We start from the raw sequence: 24,663 nt of genomic DNA, 5'->3' as shown, positions 1-24,663 counted from the left end.
AATAAGTTTTGTTAATGGGCCTGAGAATGCCGGGTTATCCTACGTGATCGAGAGGTGGAGGGGTATGGCGTCGGCAAGAGTTCTTTGCTCAGCGGTCGTCCATGCCGCTTGTGGAGCGAGCTCGCTACGCCGGCTGAGTTCTTTGGAAGCGACAACGACGCTCTTTCCTCGCTCAAGGACCGCCAATTGTCTACGTCGCGGGAGATCGACTCCTGCGAGGAAATTGCAGGTCCGAGCGGCGAGAATGGAGTCAACCGGCGTCGATCTCGGTTTTAGAGCTCCTTATTTCGAGGTAATTCGAGCAGTTCTTGCGATTGGAGAACTTGTTTTTGTCAAAAATTTTGAGTTGGCGCTACTCTTCCGCAGCTTCCGGAGCCTTTAAGCGGGAAAACATGGACTCTGGATGATTTCGAGGGTTACCCTGGTCTCCTGGTTGTGATCTGCTTCTGTTGTCTCTCTTGTGGTTATGATCTGATTTATTTTCGTACTGAATTTTATTTGGTTCCTCGTCAATCGGTCGATGAAGGTTATGTTTATCTGCAATCATTGTCCGTTCGTCGTACACTTGAAGAAGGACATCGTGAAGCTCGCGAATTTCTACATGAAAGTGAGTTTGAATCTTTCTATTTTACCAGAGTCTCGTGGGCTGTCAAACCTGGAAATTTGAGGTTCTCATTTGCGAATTTTCATCGTAGAAAGGACTAGCCGTCGTTGCGATCTCGTCTAATTCCACTGCCACTCATCCTCAGGTTGTAATCGACCGCACGGTTGATGATCTCGCATGTTTCGCTCATTTTAAAAATTCCTTTATCATTCATTAATATGTTTCTTTTCGATGATGATAACTTGTTCGACAAAATCCCACAGGATGGGCCGAATTTCATGGCAGAAGAAGCCAAATCTCTGGATTATCCTTTCCCTTACCTTTTCGACGAGGTAGATCTCTATGTCTTCAATTCTTTCATGACGCCGAATCAAAGAGAAATTGGGCAGCGTCTCTCTTCTGTACAGTCATAGATCAAAATTCTAAACTCGTGTTATTCAAAAAAAAAAAAAATTTCTGGACTCGCGTTTCATCTGAGATGCAGACTCAAGATGTTGCCCGAGCGTTTGGGGCCGTCTGCACGCCAGAGTTCTTTCTCTTTAAGAAGGTCTCTTCACACCAAAATTCCCTCTTTAATCCTTGTGTTTTCATCAAACGAAGGAGAAGGGTTGACAATTTTTTTGAAAAACACTTGTCTCTTTTCTGCAGGATGGCCGGAGGCCATTTGAATTGTTCTACCATGGCCAATTCGACGACTCCCGGCCGAGAAACGGCGTTCCGGTGACAGGAAGGTGGAACCCATTTCTAATCTGAATTGATTTCGTAACATGAAGATGCATCTGACTTGACTTCATAACTTACGAATTTGGTTTAATGTGTGATGAGATCACTGGAAATTTGGAACCCTATTTTGTTTCTAAACACTCCCATCTAAATTAACCTACCAAAAAGCGTCATAAAAGAAGTCATCATGACATTTTAGCTGGTTGCGATGGGACGAATGATTCTTCCCTCAAAGTTTATAAGAGCAAGTTAGATCACTCATCTTTATTTCACCATCTTTATGTTCTTGCTCAAACGACTGATTCATTGAGAAGTGCTTCTAATCATGGATGATTTTCCAAAGCAGGGACTTGAGCGCGGCCATTGACGCATGCCTGAGCGGCCAGCAGCCTCCCTCGAAGCAAAAACCTAGGTGGGTTTTCACAATTAGCGCCATTTCTCTATTATAATCTCTTCTCTGACGCCGATGGTTCCTCTTCAGTATTGGCTGTAGCATCAAATGGCACCCCGAGAGGAGCTCTTAACCGCTTCCGCGAGAAAAGTCAACGGGAGAACTCTGGGCCCACCGAAAGTCAACTCTCGGTCAACATTTTTGTTGTTTGTGGGTCAACTTGTCTATCACACGGTTCCTGCCTCAGTATCTATCGACCGACGTATTAAATTCTTCGATGATGTGGGCCGGGCCGAACTTCGTGGGCCAGGGCAGTGTTAAACGTTGGTACGGCAGCGCTTGCGCTGGTCCTGCGGAATAGAATGTCCGTGAAAATAAAGAGCGAAACTGATCGCGTGTGTAGTGTACGAGGACGACGCGGCATCCCGGCAGAGTTGTACCGCGGGTACAGGTGACCGACCGGCCGGTCTGTTGTGTACATTGACTCTTCGTTTAAAATCTCTCTTCCTCAGCGGGCGGCCGCGTGGTTGGTCACTGCGCGCCACCCTTTCTTCGTTCGCAAGTCTTGTGAGCTCTCGCCGTCGTTCTTCTCCGCTTCAACAATGCAGGGTGGGCGGATGTTGATGGAGGAGTCCGTTCGGCTCTCTACTGTGCTCACGCCTTCGAAACTTGTAGATTCTCATCCTTCAACTCCCTTCTTTCTGGCTTTGTTTTTGATCTGAAAGTGTTTTGTGTTGTCTTTTAGGAGTTAATTTGTAGTTTTTCCGGCAGAATGTATGTTGTTTCATGCGTCGTGATTATCTGGAGCCACTTGGCATCCGCACTGAGATTTTCCCGAAGTGTTGTCGCTGTTTTCTCCAAAGCCTTCTCTTATCCTTAGATAGAGATTCGGCATTCGCGTATTGTTATCCTTGATGCTTTTTTTGCGTCATTAGAAGTGGCGATTTTAGAGTGAAATCTTGAGCTGTGGACTTGAGTCTAGTATAGCTTTGGGGGTGGTCATTTTACTTTTATCGAGGATCTTGCTGAGGTTTGGGGATTATTATATTCTGTATCGACTCGCTTTCGACTCAAGGGTTTTCCAGGGTTGTGCCTGAAGTCTGATTTAAGACGCTCATGATGCGCAGAGAGTTTTCTCATCGCTGACCAAAATCATTGCGACGCTTGGACCAAAGTCTCGTTCGGTCGAAGTTATTGAATCATGCCTGAATGCTGGAATGTCAGGTAATCTTTTCAAGTTTGACATTAAGTATATTTACATGCAAATACATAATTTTCTGATGACGCCTTTTTCTTTTGCCAGTTGCACGATTTGACTTCTCTTGGTTGGATACTGACTATCACCAGGAAACCCTTGAGAATCTGAGGAAGGCTGTGAAAAATGTGAAAAAACTATGTGCCGTAAGTTCAAGAGATTCACCTTGTCTTTCTAATCGAGTCTTTCTCCTTTCTGGCTTCGTTCTGGTTTCCTTCCATGCTATTCGCGAAATTAGTGGTCTGATCTTCTCGAATATCCCTTATTTTCTCATTTACTCATTAATCTTTCCTCATAAGGCGTTAATGTACCGAGGAGGAGCTTAATTGTTCGTTATATATGACTGCTAGCCTGCCTTATATGTTAGATATGCTTTTTTTCACCTTACTCTAAAATATTGTTGTTGTCTTTTTGTTAATTTTTGTATGCGATTTCTCTCACTTCCATAGTTGATTTTTTTTAAATCTATTCCCTCCGTCTCCGATCTCGTTTTATTTGGAACATGTAGGCATATGTTCGTTTTTTTTTTTTTGAAGAAGCCAACTTGTGGAGTATTTTTCCAGGTTATGGTCGACACGGTTGGCCCTGAAATCCAGATTTGCAACGATAAGGGATTGCCGATTGAGTTGAAGACAGATGATCGCGTTACCATTACACCCGATCTGTCTAAAGATTCGTCATCAGATGTGTTACTAGTAAACTACACTGGGTTAGCAAAGGTTTGTTGAGCGAGATACCAACAACTATGATCTATTCTTTCTATTGAATATCTACAGATTCACTATTCTAATTCCCTCATCTGAGTATCTACAGATTCACTATTCTAATTCGCATCTTAACTGAGCTTCGCTCTCTGGGCCAATTAATATTTTATTCTAATTTCTTTTGAATCCGTTATTGCCTGAGATAAAACTTCGTTTCGTGAGGCATAAAAAATTTACTCTTACACTGAATTGCAGGCTGTTGAAAAGGGTGATACGATTTTTGTTGGCCAGTATCTCTTCACAGGAAGTGAGACGACATCAGTTTGGCTTGAGGTGACATTATGGTGTTGATAATCATAGCCTTGTGGAATGTTGTGGTACCTTTCAATATCATTAATTTAGTTGTGTTTCTTTTTCAGGTTATCGAGACAAATGGTGAGGATGTCATCTGTCTCGTGAAGAACACGGCCACACTCACTGGCCTTCATTTAGTCATGCATGTGGCGAAACTTGACATTAACGTGCCTTCTTTGACCGATGCTGATAAGAAGGTCAGTCTTCTCGGCTATGGATGGTGTATTCGAGAAAAAAATATAATTTCCTGAAGATGCTTCAGATTGCCCAGATTATATTAGGATTTGGCCCCTTATTTGTGTAGATCCCTGTGGTTCATCTATAAACTTTATCAATGTGAATCGTGTTTTATTTGCTGTGGATTTACTATCTGTAAACTATAAACTTGAATATCAATGTGAGTCGTATTTTATTTGCTGTGGACTTACTATCAGCGGTTTGATTTTGCAATTTCGTTCTTAGGCTTTATAACTCCGAGATTAATGCTGAGCTGATTTGTGCTAGGTTATTTCTACGTTTGGTAGCCGCAACAGTGTTGACATATTAGCGCTCTCCTACACAAGAAAGGCGCAAGACGTACAAGAAGTGAGTAATGTGAAATCTATTCATTCAAAAAATAATTTTGAAGTCTATTCAAATTCTGGTCCCAAATATTATTGAATGAGATGATTGCCTTACTCAAGCCAAGTTCATTAGTCTTTGTCTCGTCTCTCCTGAAGGCTTTAGCCCACCCATAGATAGAGAGATAACAGAGACATTGATATCTTTTTCTGGGCAGCTCTTTTTGCAGAATATGGAAAAATCATTGTGGAAGTTAATTAACCTTTCAAACTCATCTTTTTACTCGTGATCTTGGATTGCTACCACTATCTTTCGTTGTACCTTTTACCTCCATCAAAAGCTTTTCACATCCTCTCTATGTGGAGTTCTCTGACTCCTTATCATTATAGTATTCTGTTAGATTCAAGCACTTGCCAATTGTGGTAGAAGATATAGCGGATAGCAAGGGCACTACTTATCATTTTTAAGCAGGATGTTGTATTTCAATAGTTTCCTTGATTTCTAATTTAAAGCTGCATTTCGTAAAGATCACAATATAAAAGTTTTGCACTCTCTGTTTCAAGTAAACATATAACTTACGAAAATATAACTCGCTTCATCTTTTCTTCTTTAATCAGTGAATCTATTGAACGCGAATAATTCAGCTATAGAAAACCTGCCATCATGTTTGCTTCACTTCGTTCTAGGGACATAATTTATTTAATAAAGTATGACATTGGCATACAAAGATTTCCTCCAAATCCCTTTTTTTTTACTCATTGGATGACCTCGTGTGCTCTTTGTCGGTCGTAGCTTCGGGCATTTCTAGATGCGCATAATCTCTCCGACACTCAGATATATGCAAAGATTGAAACTATCGAGGTAAGCGAATGTTCAGCACGTGATCATGTACAATTTTTCATCGCGTGGCAATTTCTTCTTTTTCAAATGGGTAAGTCATGTACTTCATCACGAGCTACTGTACTCAATTCTCTTTAAACTGCAGGGTCTGAAGCATTTTGATGATATCCTACGCGAAGCGGATGGCATTATACTCTCTCGTGGCAGTTTAGGCATCGACCTTCCCCCAGAAAAGGTTATGTTCATATCTGTCAAACTCTAGCGGTTGGACATTTCTAGTTTGATAAATGGTTCAACCTTCCATCAGAAATTACTCCGCCATTCTCCAAACTTCTATAGTATAAACGTCCGCGCTGTCTAGTTTTCTTTATTCATCCTGGAACAAAGTCATGTGACCTTCTCTCTTCACTCTCAAGATATTGAAGACTTTGATTCATGGTGTTTGCAGGTGTTCTTGTTTCAAAAGGCTGCTCTTCACAAGTGCAACATGATGGGGAAAACTGCCATAGTTACCAGAGTTGTGGATACCATGACCGACAACTTACGCCCAACCCGGGCTGAGGCAACTGACGTCGCAAACGCCGTCCTTGATGGTATCTCCCTACTGCACGATTATCTTTCCGAATTCAAAAGAATCAAGTTGGAAGTATACGATCAACCAACATATATCGAATTTGTAATAGAGTCAGAAGAAATGGTTTGATCCTCCTTTCTTAGGAACTAAGAGATGATTTAGTCGTGATGCTGATGCCTTTAAATACAGATGGCCCAATAGGAACAATAATTTCTATGTTTTTATAGATTCTCTCATCTTCAGGGGCTGATGGGATCTTACTGGGCGCGGAAACGCTGCGGGGTCTTTACCCTGTTGAAGCCGTCAGAACTGTTGGAAGGATCTGCGCAGAGGCATTCGATCCGCCTCAATTTAATTTAAAACCACTTAATGCTGAAACTTATGACATCCGACTGATCGCCCTTCTTCAATCTCGCAGGCTGAAATTGTCTACGACCACTCCGCCCACTTCAAAAGCGTGGTGAAACACGTCGGCGAGCCCATGACACACTTGGAATCCGTCGCCTCCTCCGCGGTAACAAAGAATACCTCAATTAAACAGTGTCCGATAAACCGCTTTTTTCTACCTTTTTTAACCCTCTCTTCCGCCGCTGACAGGTGCGCGCAGCTTTTAAAGTAAAGGCCGCCGTTATTGTAGTCTTAACCATGTCCGGCAGAGCGGCAAGGTAACTTTGCACACACACTTATATTATAGTAAACACGCGGCTACGTTGTCAATGGGGATGATAATCGTACGCTTTGCAGGCTCATCGCCAAGTACCGACCCACCATGCCCGTGCTGGCCGTGGTCGTTCCGCGGCTGCGCTCCAACTCCCTCAAATGGAGTTTCTCCGGTGCCATGCAGGTCCAATACAAATCCATTTACACCCACCATCAAGGGTTTCTCTTCATGATTCATTCATCTGGTGTGATGCGCAGGCCCGGCAGTGCCTCGTCGTTCGAGGAGTCTACCCCGTCCTGGCAAGCCCGAGCATGGTAAAATTAAGCCTTATTAATGTTAGAGGAAAGAGCTTTGATTAATTCCGAGTTTCTTTCTGCGGGGTAGGTCACTCCGGGGGAGTCGGAGTTGGGGCTGGCCCTGAACTACGCCAAGTCCTCGGGCCTGGTGAAGGCCCACGACCGGGTGGTCGTCTTCCAGAAGGTCGGCGACTCGTCCGTGGTCGAGATCAGGGAGCTACTCGACGCCTGACCAAGGAGAAGTAGAATTTGCAGTACCGGGACACCCGCAATCTTTTTTTTTTTTTTGCTTTATAATTTAAGAAATTCAGTACTGTTCCTTGAAGAGGACGACGTAGGCGACGCAGGCGAAGGCGAAGAGGATGATGGCGACGTCGATGGTGAGGGCGGTCAAGGCCTGGTCGCTGAGCGGCATGTTCTTCCCGGCGAGGCGGTCCACGGTGTCGGGCACGGACTCCCAGTTGCGCACGTCCTGCTTGCGCGGGTCCTCGAGCCGCGCCCGCATCCGCCGGCTCGCCGCCTCCTGAGCCAGGGTCCAGTCGTAGAACCGCCGGCGGTCCTCGTCGCCCAGCACCTTGTACGCCTCCCTCAGCCGTATGAACTTGACCGAGGCCGCGGCTAAGGGGAGCTCCGTGGTGTCGGGGTGGTACTCCTTGGAGAGCCGCCGGTAGGCCGCCTTGATCTCCTCCGCGTCGGCCTCCGCCGCCACGCCGAGGAAGTCGTAGTGGGAGACGTCGGCGGAGTCGGCGCCCTGGTCGGCGAACAGCCGGTCGGGCTGCTTCTGTTTGGGAGCCGCGGGCTCGGGAGCCCGCGGCTTGGCCCCGAGCCAGCCCTCGTCGGGGCTGCTCCAGTGGATCCGCGTGTCCACGCCAGGGGACCCCTTGGCCCGCCGCCCCCCGCCGCCGTCCGACCCCGCGGCGCGCGGCCCCCGCCGCACCGGCGCTCTGAGCAGCGGCAGCGCCGACGAAGCCGCCATTCCCTCTCCTCCAATTAGTGGTCGGGAGCGGACTCCGGAATATTAGTGGCGGGGAGAAAGGTAGGCCCCCCCTTCCTTATTGGGCCGCCTTATTGGGGGCCCAAATGTCCGCTCCGTTGCTACGCGCGATCTGCTCCGCCCCCAGCCGCGGCACCAGGCACAACCCCCGCTCTCTCAGGTCTCCCCTTCCCTCCAGATACGGCCTGCTCAGCACCTGCCAACCCTCCAGACATAATCTAAAATATAAATATATGTTGTATGTTTGGTTATATTATGAATTAGAGAGAGACCTGGAGTTGGGCGTGGAGGAAAGTTATGTAGTCGGCCGCCTCCTGGAGAACGGAAGCGGTGTCGGTCTGCAGTTGTGAGGGAGTGAGATTGTGGAGGGGGGTTGGTGGAGAGAGAGAAGAGGAAGCTTCGTTCTCACCTTCCCGAATGGACAGACCAACTGCTGCAGCGCTGCCACTCGTCTAGTGACCCCGCCTTTTCCCTCCTGTTCAAGTCAAAAGACGCGGTTCTAGTCAAAAGACTTGGAAAACCCAGTTTTTTTTTTCTAGTTTACGAACGATTATTTCTGGGTTTTTTGTTTACCTTGACGCAGGAGGAGCCCTCGCCGGCCGAGGACTTTACTCTCTTGCCGCAGTCGCGGAACCCTTCTCTCTTCCTCTTCTGTTCCGCCATCTCCATCGTCATCGCGGCCGCCCGACCGCCCTCTCCTCGCCCTTCCACCTTGCCTTCGACTAACTTCAACAAAACCTACTCCTGCTATAAATCTCAAACCACTGTGACATTACATCTCCCGTGATATTCTAAAGTCGAACAATCTCTCACCTTGAACAAGCTCTGGAACCGGGCTCTTCTCTCCTGAAGATTACGTCGAAAAATCTATCTAGAAAAAAAAACAACCCATGAGTCTTGGTTCGTGAGTTTAAGAGAGGAGAGAGACTAACCCAGAGAGGAGTTATCGGAGGCGTTCACGTGGATTATCCTTCACCCCGAAGAAGAAGACGAAGGAGGAGCACGCAAAAGAGAAGAGAAGAGAGAAGGGAGAAGGGGAAAAGCAAGAGAACATTTTAAAGGCAGGTGCTGACAGTGAACTGTGCGGGGAACAACTTAACAGCTCGAATCCAAACGAGGAAGGCCCATTGCGACGCCGCCCTCCGTCTCGAATCCACGGGCCTGGCACGGACTCTTATTAGGCGCTGCACCTGCACCTTCTCCTGTCTCTTTCTGGCCCTGTGAGACTCTCTCTGCCTATTTCTTTACTGACATTAAGTGCCAAGTTTGAACAGCCAACCCGCACGCTGCATGCGGCCTTTAAGTCCTCTTATCGGCGTCTCTCCAGCCAAGTCTTGCCCATCTCTCTGGCGGTGATAACATCGCCATACGCAAAGACGCGGAGGAAGAACTGCGCTTGGGTTCATCTTACATCGCCGAGGTGAGTCAGAATGAACCTTCCCCGCTGGTTGCCATTCTACGCGACTAGTTTTGACGCGAAGCAGAAGAAAAATCAGAGTTTTTTGTCTTTTATCTTGCGCTTTGAGCTATTTGTAGCGATCCAAAGAATGCGACGGAATTCATTTCGTATAATAGATGTATAATCGTCGAGAGCGACGTTCGGAGTACGTCAGAAACTGGGATCATAGGAGGGCTGATTTTTATCTGTTATTGGGTTGTTTTGGAAGCATGGGTCTTCTCTCTGACCATTTTGTTCAGTTGGGTATCCAGGACAACGTGGGGTTGTGAATATAACTAGGACTTGAGGTAGGTGGTAGTTGCAGACAAACTGACATGTGGGATATCTGAGATTTAAAAGAGACGACCGTTCCGGATAGCAATCTGACCGAACGAAGGCAGAAATCCCCCATTTCTGTATCCGAACCGACGGAGAAAGCGCGCAATCCAGCTCAAAGAAACGCTACTCCTTGAACCACGTGGAAGATACTCCAGGATGACAGAACAATAAATGCAAAAGAAAATGGCGCTTGAGTCGCGCGTGCCTTTTGCTATAGAGAAATAGTGAAAACCAGGGCTTGCTCAAAGTCTCTAATAAACAGTTGCATTTAAAGCTTAGTAACGCGTGGCGGGTCTGAATCTCACCAAAAATATTTTGTGGTACGAATCTTATGAATGATCCTACTGATGGAATATGAGCTTATCTGATGGTACAAAGCTTAAGCACCACGTTACTCATTAGACCTGAGAACTGAGACACCAAAGACGTATTGATGTGGGACATGAAAATGGAATTCATGAAATTATTAAATTAACACAAATATATATGTATAATCTCGTGTTTATTGAGAGTGATCCGAATTCGGTTTAATCCTATGGAAGGGGACTAAGTCAATGGAGCAAGGATTTAACAAAGACAATTTGGCAATACCTTTGATATTCCTAACTTAATGGAAATAGGAGATTTGAAGTGGACGACCAAAGTTTAGCACACGATAACTTCGAAGTAAACAATCACTCAGAGCAAATTAACCATTATCATGAACCAAAATTATCTCAAAGCTAAGGTGACACAAGGTACTTTAAAGATGGAGCTAATAGCTTGAATGCTCTGAGGTTGAATGGCCTTGATTGACGTTGGTCTGCAACTCCACGAGCGGGTGCGAATAAATAAAGGGAAAGGCGTGGGAAAACAGATAAAAGGAAGTGTGAGATATGATATGCACGAGAGGATGTTGATATGTTATGTGAAAGGGGTGCAGATGGTGTGAAAAATGATTTACAAGTTGGATGGGACCAGGCATGGGAATTGATGAAGCTACGAAGAAGGGTGATAATGAGAACTAGATGGGGATGATGAGGTGAGATGAAGGGGTGGTTCAATGATGGGGATAAGATGGTAGGAAAATGATGGAGATGACAAATTATGGAGAAAGGGAAAGGAGGAACCCAAGAGGAGTTGATGATGTTGAAGAAAAAAAGCTACCGTAGTCGTTCCATTTACGCTCTACTGCCGTTATCACCAGAAAATCACCAAGGAATCATTCTTTTCTTGCAAAAAACGTCACAATAATTCTCAAGAAAAAGTGTCCATACAAGCAAGGCTTATGGCCCTTTTAAAATTAAAGAAACGTGCAGTTATAAAGAAAATAAACCCTCAATTCAAAATGGTGGTTTAAGAGAAAGTGGTGGATAGAATGGTGGTTCACATAGAGAAAGTTGTGGGGAAAGGTGAGGGAGAAAGGTTATGAGAACAGTCAACTTGGAAATGATAGGAGAAGATAAAAGAAATAAAATTAGAGAGGAAAGAGAAAGGTGGAATAGTCAATAATAGTAGGCGGTTAAGAGGATGAGAGAACGTACACAAAGAAAGAGAACAAGTGGAGAAGAAAAGTCAAAGAAAGGAGTTGAGTGAGGAGAGAGAGAGAGATAAAAAGAATGTGACCAAGAGGGAGGAGAAAAGTCAAAGAAGGGGGCTAAGGGAGGAGAGAGACAAAGAACATGATAGAAAGAGAGAGAAAAAAGAGAGGGAACACGGTTAAGCATTTCCCATCACATATACTGCATAGACAGCTATGTTTTGACTATAATTTACAAGTCCCTAAATATTAGATTTAAACTAGTCTTAGCTCAGGTATAGAAAGAAATAGATAAATGTAACTGAGTGGTCAAGACAGATTCATCTATCCTCGGTATAAGAGGATATTGACTCGAGCAAGAAGATTCTTGGCCAATGCAGTGAAGATATTGGATAACATATTCTTTGATTGTTCCCAGTGCATTCCTACTAACCGGGATGTGTTAGATTTTGGGGGCTTTGATTTATATTTAAAATCATATTTCATGCAGCATTATATATAAAGTAGAGAACAATAGATCAAAAATTCCTGTTATCCAATAAAAACCTAAAATTCCTAATAACAAACCAAAATCCCCTACACGATTGGTTATAAAACAATAGAAGATCTCATCACTTTGAGTGGAACTTCTTTCACCCTTGACTTTCTCCCAATCAGAGTTTTCTAAAGCCATTCACATGTGCAGTCATTGGACAAATCCACCCAACCAATGGATGCCGTCTTCTCCTCCAACTTTCATTAGAGATCTAGTAGATAATCTCACCATTAAGTCTCACTAAAGGAGGGAATGGATTGAAAAGAAAATAAAAAAAGGAGGGCATCTAGTTCTGGCTGGTATGGACACCTAAAATGGTTATATTTTCTATTTATACTTATTTTTAAAATTTCCTTAAAAAGCCTACTAACATAAGTGTATCCACCAATGTTCATTAATATTATATGTGTGACATACTAAGACCATTAGTCAGTATAGTCAATAACTTTAATGCACCAATATATTTATTGGCCAACATTATTAATTAACTATATTGGCATATGGATTAATTAATCAGGGATAAAGTTAACCTAATCAATAAATAAAGTTTTCAGCTTGTCGGGTGCCATGCAATACCTCGTGCTCTAAAACATATATGGTATTAATTGAATTCTCTCGGGAACCTTTACCTTCATCATTTGTCATACATGAAGAATACTTCTTCCGCATTATATTCCCAAATGACTTAGGGTATGGTTTACCGTCAATAGCTAATTCAACGTTCCTATTAATACTGATGTATGATGATAATCATTGGATAATATCTTCTTTAATATCGTTACAACCTGATAACACAAAAATTATGGGGTTAATTCTGGTCAAATACACTTTAATGCATTAAAATGAATATAAATGTGTCATCGATATTTTAATGATTAAAACTATTTTTAAATTAATATTCTGATTTTTAAGAATCTGTTTGGATTTTAAATAATTTTTCAACATTTAATCCACTTCATTTTCTATTTCAGAATATATTTGTTGTGAATTTTTAATACTTCTATTCATAAATATATTAATTTTCTAAGTCATACATATATAATTATCCATAATGGGCCAATACTTATATGACATTATCTCTCTTTTCGTCCCCAGGAGTGACGTAGACCAATAAAAAAGAAGTGATTTAAATCATAATAAATGTGATACGAGAATCGCGCGAGAGCGGAACAAAAAAAGAGGGAAAAAGGAATCAACAATTGCGGCTATATGATGAAAGAAAATTGTGCAAGTAATTTTAGTGTCATTTTAAGTTAAATTTGCCTAAATCAGATAAATGTTTAAAATAGAAAACTCGTTTTGATGTAAAGTGAGAGTGTGGTTGTCTCCACAAGGACTAGTTTTTAGAGTTGAATTTAATAGTTGAGTTGTAATTAATGAGACGTAATAACAAACATAATAAATATAGTAAATGATAAGTAACTAGTGTTGGGTTTTAGAAGCCTAGATCTGGATGAAGAAATTAAACGACACGCAACGGAAGATTTTTGTAAAATCGTACGACATCGATAAAGACATGAAATAAATTACCTTTTCACATAGCGCATCTGTAATTTCTTGGATCCCTGAGTGAGACGAGTCGAGCTGCTCATTTGCAGCCTCTAGACGTATCCACGTGATCCTCGGCAATTCATATCTCCTCCTTCTCGTTGACGAGCCCCGTTCAATCTCTGTCGTCGTCATTACATCTTCCTAATCACACCGAGGATGGAGATGGGTTGTTGGGAGAAGGGAGAAGAAGGGGAAAAGCTCCTGAAAAATTATGGTCTGGGTGATATCCTTTCAGGGCCTTCCCCTATTTTTATTAAGTGAATATTTTCATAAAAATCCCCAAAAGTTAAATATATTTTCCTACGTCCAAAAGACTATTTGCGTGTGACCCTCTTGGCCCTTGTATCAGTCTAGTTAACAATTCCAGTGGCCCCATAACCTTTATTGGCCTTCCAAATTAATTAACTATATCATCATATAGATTAATTAATGTCTGGTCAATTTAATCCAATCGATAGGTTGAATCTCCAACACGTGGGGTTCCAAGCTCCACCTCGTGCTCTAGAAGATACAAAGGAGTATGTATCAACTCACTTATGGAACATGTTCGTCATCAGTTATCGTGTATGTATAGTCCCTCATCCACTTGACACTCCTATGAAGAATTAGGGTACAGTCAATTGTCAAATCCTAATTGGTCATTCGAGTTAGTATTAGTTGATAAGTCCAAATTTAGGGGTTTTATGTCATTGTTTTGATTCAGACTTAACCAACAATATTTATGAAAATTTTTCGCTTAAATACTCTATAATTAATATAGGGAAAGTAAGGGGCCGATCCACAGAGAGGCAGAAATTTAATTTCAGAATTTTTCTCAAGCTTGGAATGAAGGAAGTGATTTTAAAAGTGAGATATATAATTTTTGAGATTTTATGGATATTTAGTCAACTTATATAAATTCCTATGATCTAAATGAAATCATAATTATAAATAAAAACACTAAAAAAATTTTAGACTGATTTTTAAAATGTTAATTAACAGTAGAAATAGGAAATAAATATTTTTTAATTTTATTTAATTTAATTACAACCAAAAATACTAGAAATATTAAAAACGAGAGTTAAATATTTTTTGGAATTTTTGTAGATGTTACAAAATATTGAATATTGATTATATTAATTATAGGGATTTTATGATTTTTTTGGAATTTTTAAATATATAAAAAAGAAAAATACTTTTTCCGGCTACCGCCGGCGGTAGCAACGGCAGAGCGGTGACAGAGCGGCAGCTGCAGTGGCCGTGGCGGTGGCCGGAGCGGTGGACAAGATGAGCTGGTAGTCCTTGTGTAGCCCTTATAGGGCTGGCCTTAGTGGGTCACCCCACTAAGGTTCAGCCTAATTCGGCTAAGTCAAGACTTAGCCAAATGGGCTAAGCCCTAATGGGCTTGACCGAATATGGCTAGGACTTACTCAATTTGACTAAGTCCTCCACTGTCCACTTTTTTTGCCCTAAATGATGGAATTCAAATATGAATATTTTTTTGAAATTTGAAAGGAGTGAAGGATGATCTAGAGAGAGACTGGAATGGATTGTAGAGAGAGAAAAAAATAGTTTTAGACAGAGAAAATGACTGAAATGAAGAGATAAAGAGAGAAAATGAAGAGTGTAGAAGAAGTTTGAGATAGAATTTGAAGGTGAAAATGAAGGATACTTTTGATGAAATTTCGAAAAGATGAACTAGAGATATGAATGAAGATCTAGAGAGAGAATGAAATGATTCTAGAGAGATAAATTAGGGAAATATGTATTTAGAGTTAGAAAATGATGGATTTTAATGGTAAATGGATGGATGATGATGTGAAAATGGAAATCTAGGTTCCGAAAACCTCAATGCAAGACTTTTGAGCCCTTAATGCTTCCTCTTAAGTTTAAATCCTTATATTTCGCCAGGATCAGGCGTTTTTCAATGCAAACAAGGGACGAGATTGAATGAAAACTTCAACAAACTTACATTAAGCAGGTTGAACCTGGATTATGAAATATGCCTTGTCTTGCTGGCCAGCCACTTGCTAGAGCACGTCCAGAATGAGGGGAAATGAGGGAGAAAAGATTATTTATAAATTGGAAGAATTACTAAAATACCCCTTTGGGTATTTTCTATTTTATTTTCTTGCCATTTTTGCGTCTTTTTCTGCATGGGTTGAGAGTTTTCCCTTATAATCTTTACCTTCTTTCTTTGGAAGGCTTTTGAGAGCCCAATGTACAGGTCAGGTAGTGGCCCATCTTCTGATTTTTCATTTGACGGCCTAAACACCCTTTTTCTCCTTTCAAGCCCCCTTTTGAGAATCATTAAACTCTCAAAAATTCTCCAACTCGTGAAGAATTGTATCTTCTTATTCCTGTGAATTTCTACACATGTGAAAATAAAGAATACTCATAAGTACTAAAACTGCTTGACTTCAAAGAAGTCAAGAAGGTTAGTCAAAAATAACCATAACGTGCAAAAATTAGAATTTATAGCTTATGCATAAAATATTTAGTTGATTCAAATAATAACATGATAAATTCTGATTTAATAATACCATAATCATTTAAAATGTATCTAAATATGCATTAAGTTATCATGTTATCAACACCCCCCAACTTGATTCATTGCTAGTCCCTTAGCAATGTGCTTTAGGTTATCCTTTGAGAAGTCCATCCATCCCTTGGAACAAAAGACTCAAATATGAAGTGTTATGAGTTGGTACTGCATCTCTAAGTATACATATCCATAAAATACTAAAGCACAGGTGAACAAGTTCTTTGTGGTGATGGAAAGAGCTAATGGTCATGGAGAGGGAAGCTTACTTCTCTCTAGGTATGGTAGTACCATTATGAAAAGCTCTCACCCTCTCAAGAAAGGTGGCCCTCATCACTCAAGAAAAAAGTGGCCCTCATCTCATCCTCGCAATACCTCTTTTCCACCTTAAATTTGAAATCAGCTATGCTTCTCATCCAAGTTCTAGCAATGAATATCAAGAGTGTACCACAGAAATAAGGTGAGGTGAGGTTTAATTCAAATGTAGGTACCTATAGGTAGGAAAGAGAGAGAGAGAGAGAGAGGTGAGTGGCATGTAAGGAGTTTTGGGTGAAGGGAAAATGATGGATGAAAGATGGGTGAATGTTACTTAAAATAGCCCACTTCCAATGATGGACGAATGAAAAGAATACACAAGAGGAATGTGAACAAAAATGAGGATGTGGAGACTCATCAAGGGTGTGGATGAGATAGGCATATATCCACATAAGCAAGGATAATAACAATGACCAACAAAATCATGGGAAAAGATAAATCTTAATGAAGAATTAAACAAAAGAAACCCCATAATATTTATTTGTTTTCTTTTTTCTTTTTCCTGTTTTTCTTCATTTTTTTCAAATATTTTTCTTTGTTTTTTTCTTCTTTTTTTTCCTTCTTTTTTTTTTTCAAAGGGGTGAAAGACCAAATACATATGAGATCATATTCTCCAACAGAAGAAATGAAATGTTGATCTAGCTACATGGTCTTGATATGTAGGGGGCATGTGCAACAATTGTATAAAATTTGGACCATTAAATTTCCCTTTCCTTGCTAATTTGAGTCTCCCACAAGAAAGGAAGTGAAAAAACACAAACCCATAGGATGAACTTCTTGCGATTGAAGGTAAAACAAGTCATCCCATGCTAGTGAGAATGAGACAAAGTAAGATGAGAATATGTAGAAGAACAAAGAGGAAGATAACAATGAAGATATATCATCAATAGATTATATCACAAAGGGAAAGAAGAGAAGAACAATTTAGGAGTTGGGCATCTTCTAAGTAACATGGATAATATCTAAAATGATAAAATCTAAGTTCACAAATATATAGATGGGGAAATTAGTAAACATGGTTTTCAAATTGGCTTTAGGTGGTTCAAGGGCAGGTAATTCCGTGCTTAAGACTTGAAGAAATGACTATCTCTTTTTCCAGATGAAATTCTTTATGATGCATATCATTGACCAAAGAGTGGGATACAATTAATTCACTCATCACTCCTTTTCACAATGATAGTACTTCTACCCTTTTATTTTTCATGTCTGCTCCTCACCCTAATAGATATCCTAACCACTTAGGAACTGACCAAGAGTGTCTAGATTCATGTGTTATACCATCAAGATATTCTTTTGATCCGCTACAAGAGCCTAACTTCTCGACTCATGCTTTTGGGATCATGGTTTGGACAACTTCTCAAGGTGGGTTTGATTATATGGGATGTATGCACTCAAGAATAATGACATTAATATATAATAATAATAATAATCCATTCATGCATAAAACCTAATGCATTTTCAGTCGCACACCTAAATTAGCCCCCCCCCAAACAAATATATGCATTGACCCAATGCAAATAATAGTAAACCAAGGAAAGGAAGATAAAAAAATGCAAACCGAAATGGAGTAGATGTTGATCATCCCATGAGAGTTGGCTGCCATTGGACTAGTTGATGGTGCTTTAGTTGTCATCTTGCTTGATGGAAAACCTAAATGAGGGAAATAAAGCATGAAGAAAAACAAATGGCCACTATGGCCTTAGTTCAAGTAAAAACAAGCAAAATTAAAATGTCTTTGGATGAAATTAAGCTAAGAAAAGGAGAGCTTGTAAAAATTTAAAAACTAGGAGATGGTGGAAGACTCAGGAAATGGTGGTAGAGCTGGGATGTCTTGAAGGATGGTGACCATAGGTTGCTCTATTTGATCTGCTTCAGGATATGGCTTCAACCTTTGACCATTGACTGTAAAAGACTTTCCGGTCTTTGGACCAGAATCAAAAATTTCATTAATAACATAAGGTCCATCCCATCGTGATTTCAATTTCCCTGGAAATAACTTCAAACGAGAGTTATAAAGCCAAACTATTTCATTCTCATGCAAATTCCTCCTCTTCAAGACCTTGTCATGAAAGTGCTTCATCTTTGACTTGTAGATGAGAGAATTCTCATAGGCTTCATTCCTCAACTCTTGAAGTTCATGTAGCTGCAAAAGGCAATTTTTCCCTGCATCATCTAGAGAGAGATTAAGTTTCTTAATAGCCCAATATGCCTTATGTTCAATTTTAACAGGAAGGTGGCAAGCTTTCCCATAAACTACTCTATAAGGGGACATTCCTAAGGGTGTTTTATAGGCAGTCCTATATGCCCATAAAGCATAATAAATTCTACTTGCCCAATATTTCCCATCAGCCTTATTATTTTCATCAAAATCTTTTTAATCTCTCTATTACTAACTTCTACTTCCCCATTAGCCTGAGGATGGTATGGGGTAGGCATCTTATGATAGACTCCATATCTTTTCAAAAAATTCCTAAAGTGGGAATTGTTGAAATGACTACCATCATCACTAATGATTGCTACTGGCTCCAAACCTGCTAACAATATTCTGTAAAATAAATTTAAGCACCACTTTGTGATCATTTGATATAGTGGGAATGGCTTCCAACCATTTGAAAACGTAATCAACTCCCATTAGGATATATTCATATCCCTCAGAAATTGGAAATGGTCCCATGAATTCAATTCCCCATAGATCAAATACCTCAACTTCTATAATTGGTTGCAAGGGCATGAGATCTTGCTTGCGCAAATTCACTGCAGCTTGGCATACTAAACAAAATTTACATAATTCAAAACAATCTCTGTGCAAGGTAGGCCATTAGAAGCCAGCTCGTAAGATCTTGGAAGCTGTAATTTTAGGAGAGTAATGTCCTCCATATGGACAAGAATGGCAAAACTCTAAAATTTTCCATTGTTCTTCATAGGGTACACACCTCCTAAGTATATTGTCAACCCCTTGATGCAATAATTCAGTTTCTTCCCATAAATAATGCCTAATTTATTTTTAGAACCTCTTTCTCGCATTAACATCCCAGTCATCAGGAGGTTGACCTGAAACCAAATAATTAACAATATGTGCAGACCATGGGATCTTTGTTGATTGCACTTCCAAGATCTGCTCATCATGACAATGATAAAAAATGGGTGAGGGTGAGTCAAAATTTGATCTAGAAAGATGATCTGCAACAGGATTATCACACCTCTGCCTATCTTTAATTTCTAGATCAAATTCCTGCATTAATAGAATCCATCTCATGAGTCTAGGTTTAGCTTCCTTTTTACTTAGCAAAAATTTCAAAGCTGCATGATCAGAAAAAACAACTATTTTACTACCTAATAAATAAGAACAGAATTTTTCTAAAGCAAAAATAACTGTGAACAATTCCTTTTCTGTGGTTGAGTAGTTGACTTGTTCTTCTCCTAAGTCCTTGCTAGCGTAGTAGATGGCCACTGGCTTCTTTTCAACCCTTTGGCCCAAAACTGCCCCTGCTACAAAATCAAAAGCATCACACATTAGTTCAAATGGTTCATCCTAATTAGGGGCTTGTAAAATTGGAGATTGGATTAAAGCTTCTTTGATCTGCAAAAAGGCAGTTTCAGATTGAGAATCAAAAATAAAATCTACATTTTTGGAAAGCAAATTAGTTAAGGGTTTGGAGATTTTAGCAAAATCCTTGATGAATCTCCTATAGAAGCCTGCATGGCCAAGGAAACCTCTAAGTTGCTTGAGGTTTGTAGGAGGAGGAAGGCCCTTGATCACTTCTATTTTGGCCTTGTCTACCTCCAGCCCACGTTTGCTGACTTCTCTACCTCCAGCAAAACACTATCCCCTCTTGCACCATGAAGTGGGACTTCTCCCAACTTAGAGCTAGCTTGTTCTTCACACATATCTGCAACACCTTAAATAAGTTGGACAAACATATATCAAATGAAGAACCAAAAACAGAGAAGTCATCCATAAATCTCTCTAAACAATCTCCCACTAATTCAGAAAACATGGCACTCATGCATCTTTGAAAGGTGGCTGGTGCATTACACAAACCAAAAGTCATCTTCCTAAAAGCAAAAGTTCCTACGGGACAAGTAAATGCGGTTTTTTCCTGATCATCTTCATGTATGGCAATTTGGTTATAACCTGAATAACCATCAAGAAAACAAAAATATTCTTGTCCTGAAAGTTTTTCTAAAATTTGGTCAATAAATGGAAGGTCTAAATTCAATTTTCTATAATCTTTGCAAACTCTCCATCCTGTGGAAAGTCTAGTTTGGAGTTCTTCTCCCTGCTCAGTCCTCTGCACAGTTATTGCAGATTTCTTGGGCACAACATGAACAGGGCTCACCCATTGGCTGTCAGAAATTTCATAAATAAAACTAGCTTTCAACCATTTAATAATTTCATTTTTAACCACTTCTAACATATGAGGATTTAGGAGCCTCTGGGCTTCTCTAGATGGTTTGATGTTATCTTCAATAAAAATTATATGTTCATCGACTTCTCTACTAATGCCATGAATATCATCAATAGACCATCCTATAGCTGATTTATGCAAAGTTAAAACTTTTAACAATGATTCTTCTTGCTTGTGAGATAAATGAGAATAAATAATAACTGGGTAAGTTCTATGAGGTCCTAAAACTGCATACTTGAGAGAGCTAGGTAGAGGTTTGATTTCTAATTCAGATGTACACATATTAGGTGGAATATCAATATCTAGATCATTTGTTTCCTTCTCATCTTCATACGGAGTAATTGAATTCAAGGGGATGCATGCAACTCAAAATAAGATTGCAGACACATGCATCCTCTCCAGAATTTTCAGGGAATTTTAGAAGCTTAGAAATCTGAATTTCTATTTCTCTTGGACAACTTTGAGTTCAACTATCCCCTTGCCCCAATCAGTGGTTGCTTGGGCTGTTGCTAAAAAAGGTCTACCAAGGATTATAGGTGCATGGCTCATATTTTCTGTAACCTTCATATCTGCTACAATAAAATCAACAGGAAAACAGCAATTCTCTACTCTCACAATCACATCCTCTAGCTTCCCATATGGTTGTCTAATTGATCCATCAGCTAGCTGCAATTCTATCAAAATTGGCTCTAATTCTCCAAATTTAAACTTATCATAAATAGCTTTGGGCATAATATTCACACTTGCCCCTGTATCCAAAAGTGATCTACTAAATAAAATAGAACTAATACTCTCAGATAATTGAATCCTCTTTTGCCTCCTAGATGGAGTGCAAAGATTTTTCAAAAACTTCGAGTATGAAGGAATATTCTGAATTGCATCTACCAAAGGAATAGTGATAGTGGCTTCCTTAAAATTTTTAAGTAATGACAATCACAAGGAGGAACTTTGGAAGGTTTTATATCTTGGGGAAAAGGAATTGGGGGCACATAGTCTTTTGGGTTAGGTTCTAGTGTGATTTTTTTCTCTAGAGATTCTTTCATATCTTCTCCCAAATCATCAACAACCCTATCATCCTCCTCCATATCTGGTTCCTCACAAGGTTTTTTCTTAAGCGCATATGCTAGTTCCTTCCCATTCCTTAATCAAGAAATTCCACTTAGATGCACATGTTCATGATAAGATTCATGAGATTCAAATGTTTCACTACATGGATCATGTTCTGAATCATCAATATCATGTTCAATAAAATAAATATTTTTTGGGTAAACACTAGGTTGGGTTGGAATTCGACCTGAATTTTGGCAGTGGTGCCAAAGTCATCCATTTTACCTTCATTCTTGTCACCTATGAAGTTCCCTCAAGAATTTTGCCCTCCTTGTCCAGAATTCCTCCTCTCCAAATTCTCCATTCTGGCCTCCATTCTTCTTTGATTCTCAAAGAATTCATCTTGCTTCAGCATCATCTGCTTCAACATGTCTATCATGGAGTTAGAAGATGAATCTTGAGAATTTGAAATAAAATAAAATTAGGACGAGGGTTAGAAGCAAAATTCTTATAAATTTGGTTGTTCTGCTGATGATATGGACGTGGCTGGAAGTTACTTTTGCCTTCCCTGTTCCATCCCTGATTCCCATAATTTTGGTTTTTCTGCCTTGGGGTGCTTGAAATGAGTGCCCCTATCCTGGTTAAGGTTTTCTCAAAACTTCATAAAGTAAAATATATTCACCAATGCCCCTATGATCTTATGCGTGTGACCCTATAGGCCCATGTATCATTCTATAACTTTAGTGGCCCAATAATAATTATTGACCAACCTTATTAATTAACTATATCAGCATGTAGATTAATTAACAAAGTATCGATTTAACCCAGCCGATAGGTTAAGTTTCCAGCCCATGAAATGCCAAGCTAAACCTCATACTTTAGAAGATACCAAGTAGTGTTTGAACTCTCTCATGGAACCTTTACTGTCATTGATTACCCTATATGTATAATCTATCATCCGTGTGAGACTCTCAAACGACATAGAGTATGGTTGATTGTCAAACCCTAATCCATCATTTGATTAGTATTGATGTGTAACAGGGATCATTGGAGAACGCCTTCTTCAATATGCTCACTATCCTGGCCAGGAACTTTTAGTATCATTTTACATGAGTCAATCTCCTCTTATACTGCGGGTGGATGATCCCGTCTTGACAACTCAATCAACTCCGCGAGCTTCTAACTACATTCAAGCTACAACTTGTTTGAATCACATGATTAGAGGCTTGTAAGTTACACTCCAAATATAATCGTCTATTCACGAGATGTCCTTGGTGTCTCAAGTTAGTGGATCACTTATACAACTATAACATGATCAACCTGATTAACAATTAGGTATAATATCGTTCAGGGATTCACACATATCAATTCAGTGAACCCTTTTTCTAAAGAGCACCCACTATCTATCTTTAGTGTCACCACACTACTAGCTACATGATCAACTAGATTTGTTGTATGAATATGATCATTTATTCTTATCGTATTCCGATAATTTGATGTCCATCTTGACTATCCACCAAATTAGAATATTTCAAATACATATTTAAAGAATAATGATCATTGTATTATGATTCCATCATAATTCATTAACTCATTGCAAGTATTCATGGACCTCATTATAAATATCACATTAAAATAATAACGAACATAAGATTGTATTCAACGCACTTAAATAAATATTGTGGTGTGATTGGCTTGATTGACGCATAATATCCATCAGTATTAAGCTATGCCTCAAGGTGTAAAATATATTGAATATTAATTAAACTGTTTTATGGAACCATTGTCGTCATGTGTTACCATATGTGTATAACCTTTTGGTTGAACAAGACTCTTGAATGACTTAGGATATGGCTATAAGTCAAGGCCAAATCCGTGATTTACTTAATATTGACTCATAACAAGGATCATTGAAGAGACTTCTCCAATATCCTCATTATTGTGGTAAAGGATGTGATATTTTGCCTTGATCCAATATGCTCCTATACCGATGATGGATTCTCCCATATTGGCTACTCATTTTTCTTCTTTTCTTCTCACTATATTAAAGAAAATGTATGTTTGAATCTCATGATTAAAAGCATGTATATATTAGTCAAAAAATATAAATCCATGGAAGAGATGTCCCTAGTGTCTTACATTCACAAGCAACATATAAAACCATGACATGAATCCAATTGATTGATTTTTTTGGATAATGCTATTCAGGGATTCATACAGATCAATTCAATAAAATCTTTCTCTAAAGACAACACACCATATGTCCTTAGTGTCTCCACATTAATGGCCATATGATCTCTCATAATCATCAAATATGATCAAATAGTTTTATTCGATATGGATAGCCTTGTGTCCATCTCGAATATCCATAAAATAGAATATTTAGAATACAAGCTTTAAGGCTAGTCCGCACTTTGTTATGATATCATCATAATCCATAAAGTCATTGCATATATTGAAGGACTTCATTATAAATATGACATGAGAATAACAATGAATAAATATTTATTAAATAAAACATGAATGCCTAATTGGCTTGATGGCCATATAATATCCATCAATCTCTCACTTAGACTTTAGACAATCACCCTTACTAAAAAACTCCATTATTTTCAGTGACACTAAAGAACTTATGAGTGAAGGACTTCATTAATTGGTCTGCTATGTTGTCAGTCGATGGAACCCTTTCTATCACTTTCTCCTTGAACAATGATGTTCATAATCAAGTGAAGCCTCATACATTATTTTAATTTATTTTGAGAAAGTGGCTCGTTCACTTGTGCTATCCTTCCATTGTTGTCACACAATAATGGAATAGGTTTCGAGATCAAAGGAAGAACAAAAAGTTCAATGATGAATTTCTTCAACCACACTACTTCTTAATACATGTCGGTTCTTGCAATGTAGTCAGCTTTTGTTGTTCGAGTCTATAGTAGTGCTCATGTAATTTTCTTCAATATACTCTATTTCGTTTAATGTGAACATAATTTTAAATGTTGATTTACTATCATATAGGTTTGGAGACTCGAGTG

General features: G+C 39.7%; 4 protein-coding genes across 8 annotated transcripts; 2 read left to right on the top strand and 2 right to left on the bottom strand.

Annotated features, from left to right (window-relative positions):
- Positions 1–50: 50 nt before the first annotated feature.
- LOC144705371 (Thioredoxin superfamily protein) lies at positions 51–1,991 on the top strand. Its single transcript, XM_078577997.1, has 9 exons — positions 51–292; positions 367–432; positions 527–607; positions 696–749; positions 868–936; positions 1,089–1,151; positions 1,253–1,335; positions 1,674–1,739; positions 1,809–1,991. Exons 1-9 carry the CDS (start codon positions 65–67, stop codon positions 1,849–1,851), a joined length of 753 nt encoding a protein of 250 aa, XP_078434123.1. The 5' UTR covers positions 51–64; the 3' UTR covers positions 1,852–1,991.
- A 150-nt stretch (positions 1,992–2,141) lies between these two features.
- LOC144705369 (pyruvate kinase 2, cytosolic-like) lies at positions 2,142–7,288 on the top strand. The gene is made up of 16 exons (XM_078577993.1): positions 2,142–2,389; positions 2,846–2,942; positions 3,022–3,119; positions 3,537–3,692; positions 3,933–4,010; positions 4,097–4,228; positions 4,536–4,616; positions 5,385–5,453; positions 5,578–5,667; positions 5,881–6,025; positions 6,250–6,338; positions 6,425–6,520; positions 6,604–6,671; positions 6,751–6,850; positions 6,925–6,981; positions 7,052–7,288. The coding sequence occupies exons 1-16, from the start codon at positions 2,321–2,323 to the stop codon at positions 7,193–7,195; spliced, it is 1,569 nt and encodes a 522-aa protein (XP_078434119.1). The 5' UTR covers positions 2,142–2,320; the 3' UTR covers positions 7,196–7,288.
- NDHT (Chaperone DnaJ-domain superfamily protein) lies at positions 7,227–8,091 on the bottom strand. Its single transcript, XM_078577998.1, has one exon. The coding sequence runs from the start codon at positions 7,937–7,939 to the stop codon at positions 7,271–7,273; it is 669 nt and encodes a 222-aa protein (XP_078434124.1). The 5' UTR covers positions 7,940–8,091; the 3' UTR covers positions 7,227–7,270.
- On the bottom strand, positions 8,016–9,372 carry LOC144705373 (transcription factor bHLH153-like). Of its 5 annotated transcripts, none has more exons than XM_078578000.1 (6): positions 8,890–9,372; positions 8,771–8,828; positions 8,531–8,704; positions 8,367–8,432; positions 8,230–8,295; positions 8,016–8,162 (listed from the first exon to the last, which is right to left on the bottom strand). In XM_078578000.1, the coding sequence occupies exons 3-6, from the start codon at positions 8,630–8,632 to the stop codon at positions 8,016–8,018; spliced, it is 381 nt and encodes a 126-aa protein (XP_078434126.1). In that variant the 5' UTR covers positions 8,633–8,704; positions 8,771–8,828; positions 8,890–9,372. The 5 variants fall into 5 exon arrangements, with proteins under 5 accessions (XP_078434126.1, XP_078434128.1, XP_078434127.1 ...); XM_078578002.1 differs by having other exon boundaries at positions 8,771–8,824; XM_078578001.1 differs by having other exon boundaries at positions 8,531–8,701; positions 8,771–8,824.
- Between the last annotated feature and the right edge of the window lie 15,291 nt (positions 9,373–24,663).

The sequence above is a fragment of the Wolffia australiana genome, chromosome 7 (assembly GCF_029677425.1).
Source record: "Wolffia australiana isolate 7733 chromosome 7, ASM2967742v1".
Taxonomy (NCBI): domain Eukaryota; kingdom Viridiplantae; phylum Streptophyta; class Magnoliopsida; order Alismatales; family Araceae; genus Wolffia; species Wolffia australiana.
This window is presented reverse-complemented; position numbering and strand designations above follow the sequence as displayed.

Coding starts and splice junctions, on each gene's coding strand:
- LOC144705371 (XM_078577997.1), top strand. CDS start 65: ATGGCGTCGGCAAGAGTTCTTTGCTCAGCGGTCGTCCATGCCGCTTGT. Junction 433..526: donor AGGGTTACCCTGGTCTCCTG/GTTGTGATCTGC, acceptor CGGTCGATGAAG/GTTATGTTTATCTGCAATCA. Junction 1,336..1,673: donor GGCGTTCCGGTGACAGGAAG/GTGGAACCCATT, acceptor TTTCCAAAGCAG/GGACTTGAGCGCGGCCATTG.
- LOC144705369 (XM_078577993.1), top strand. CDS start 2,321: ATGCAGGGTGGGCGGATGTTGATGGAGGAGTCCGTTCGGCTCTCTACT. Junction 4,229..4,535: donor TGACCGATGCTGATAAGAAG/GTCAGTCTTCTC, acceptor GATTTGTGCTAG/GTTATTTCTACGTTTGGTAG. Junction 4,617..5,384: donor AGGCGCAAGACGTACAAGAA/GTGAGTAATGTG, acceptor TGTCGGTCGTAG/CTTCGGGCATTTCTAGATGC.
- NDHT (XM_078577998.1), bottom strand. CDS start 7,939: ATGGCGGCTTCGTCGGCGCTGCCGCTGCTCAGAGCGCCGGTGCGGCGG.
- LOC144705373 (XM_078578000.1), bottom strand. CDS start 8,632: ATGACGATGGAGATGGCGGAACAGAAGAGGAAGAGAGAAGGGTTCCGC. Junction 8,433..8,530: donor AGGGCTCCTCCTGCGTCAAG/GTAAACAAAAAA, acceptor TGACTTGAACAG/GAGGGAAAAGGCGGGGTCAC. Junction 8,163..8,229: donor TCCTCCACGCCCAACTCCAG/GTCTCTCTCTAA, acceptor TTATGTCTGGAG/GGTTGGCAGGTGCTGAGCAG.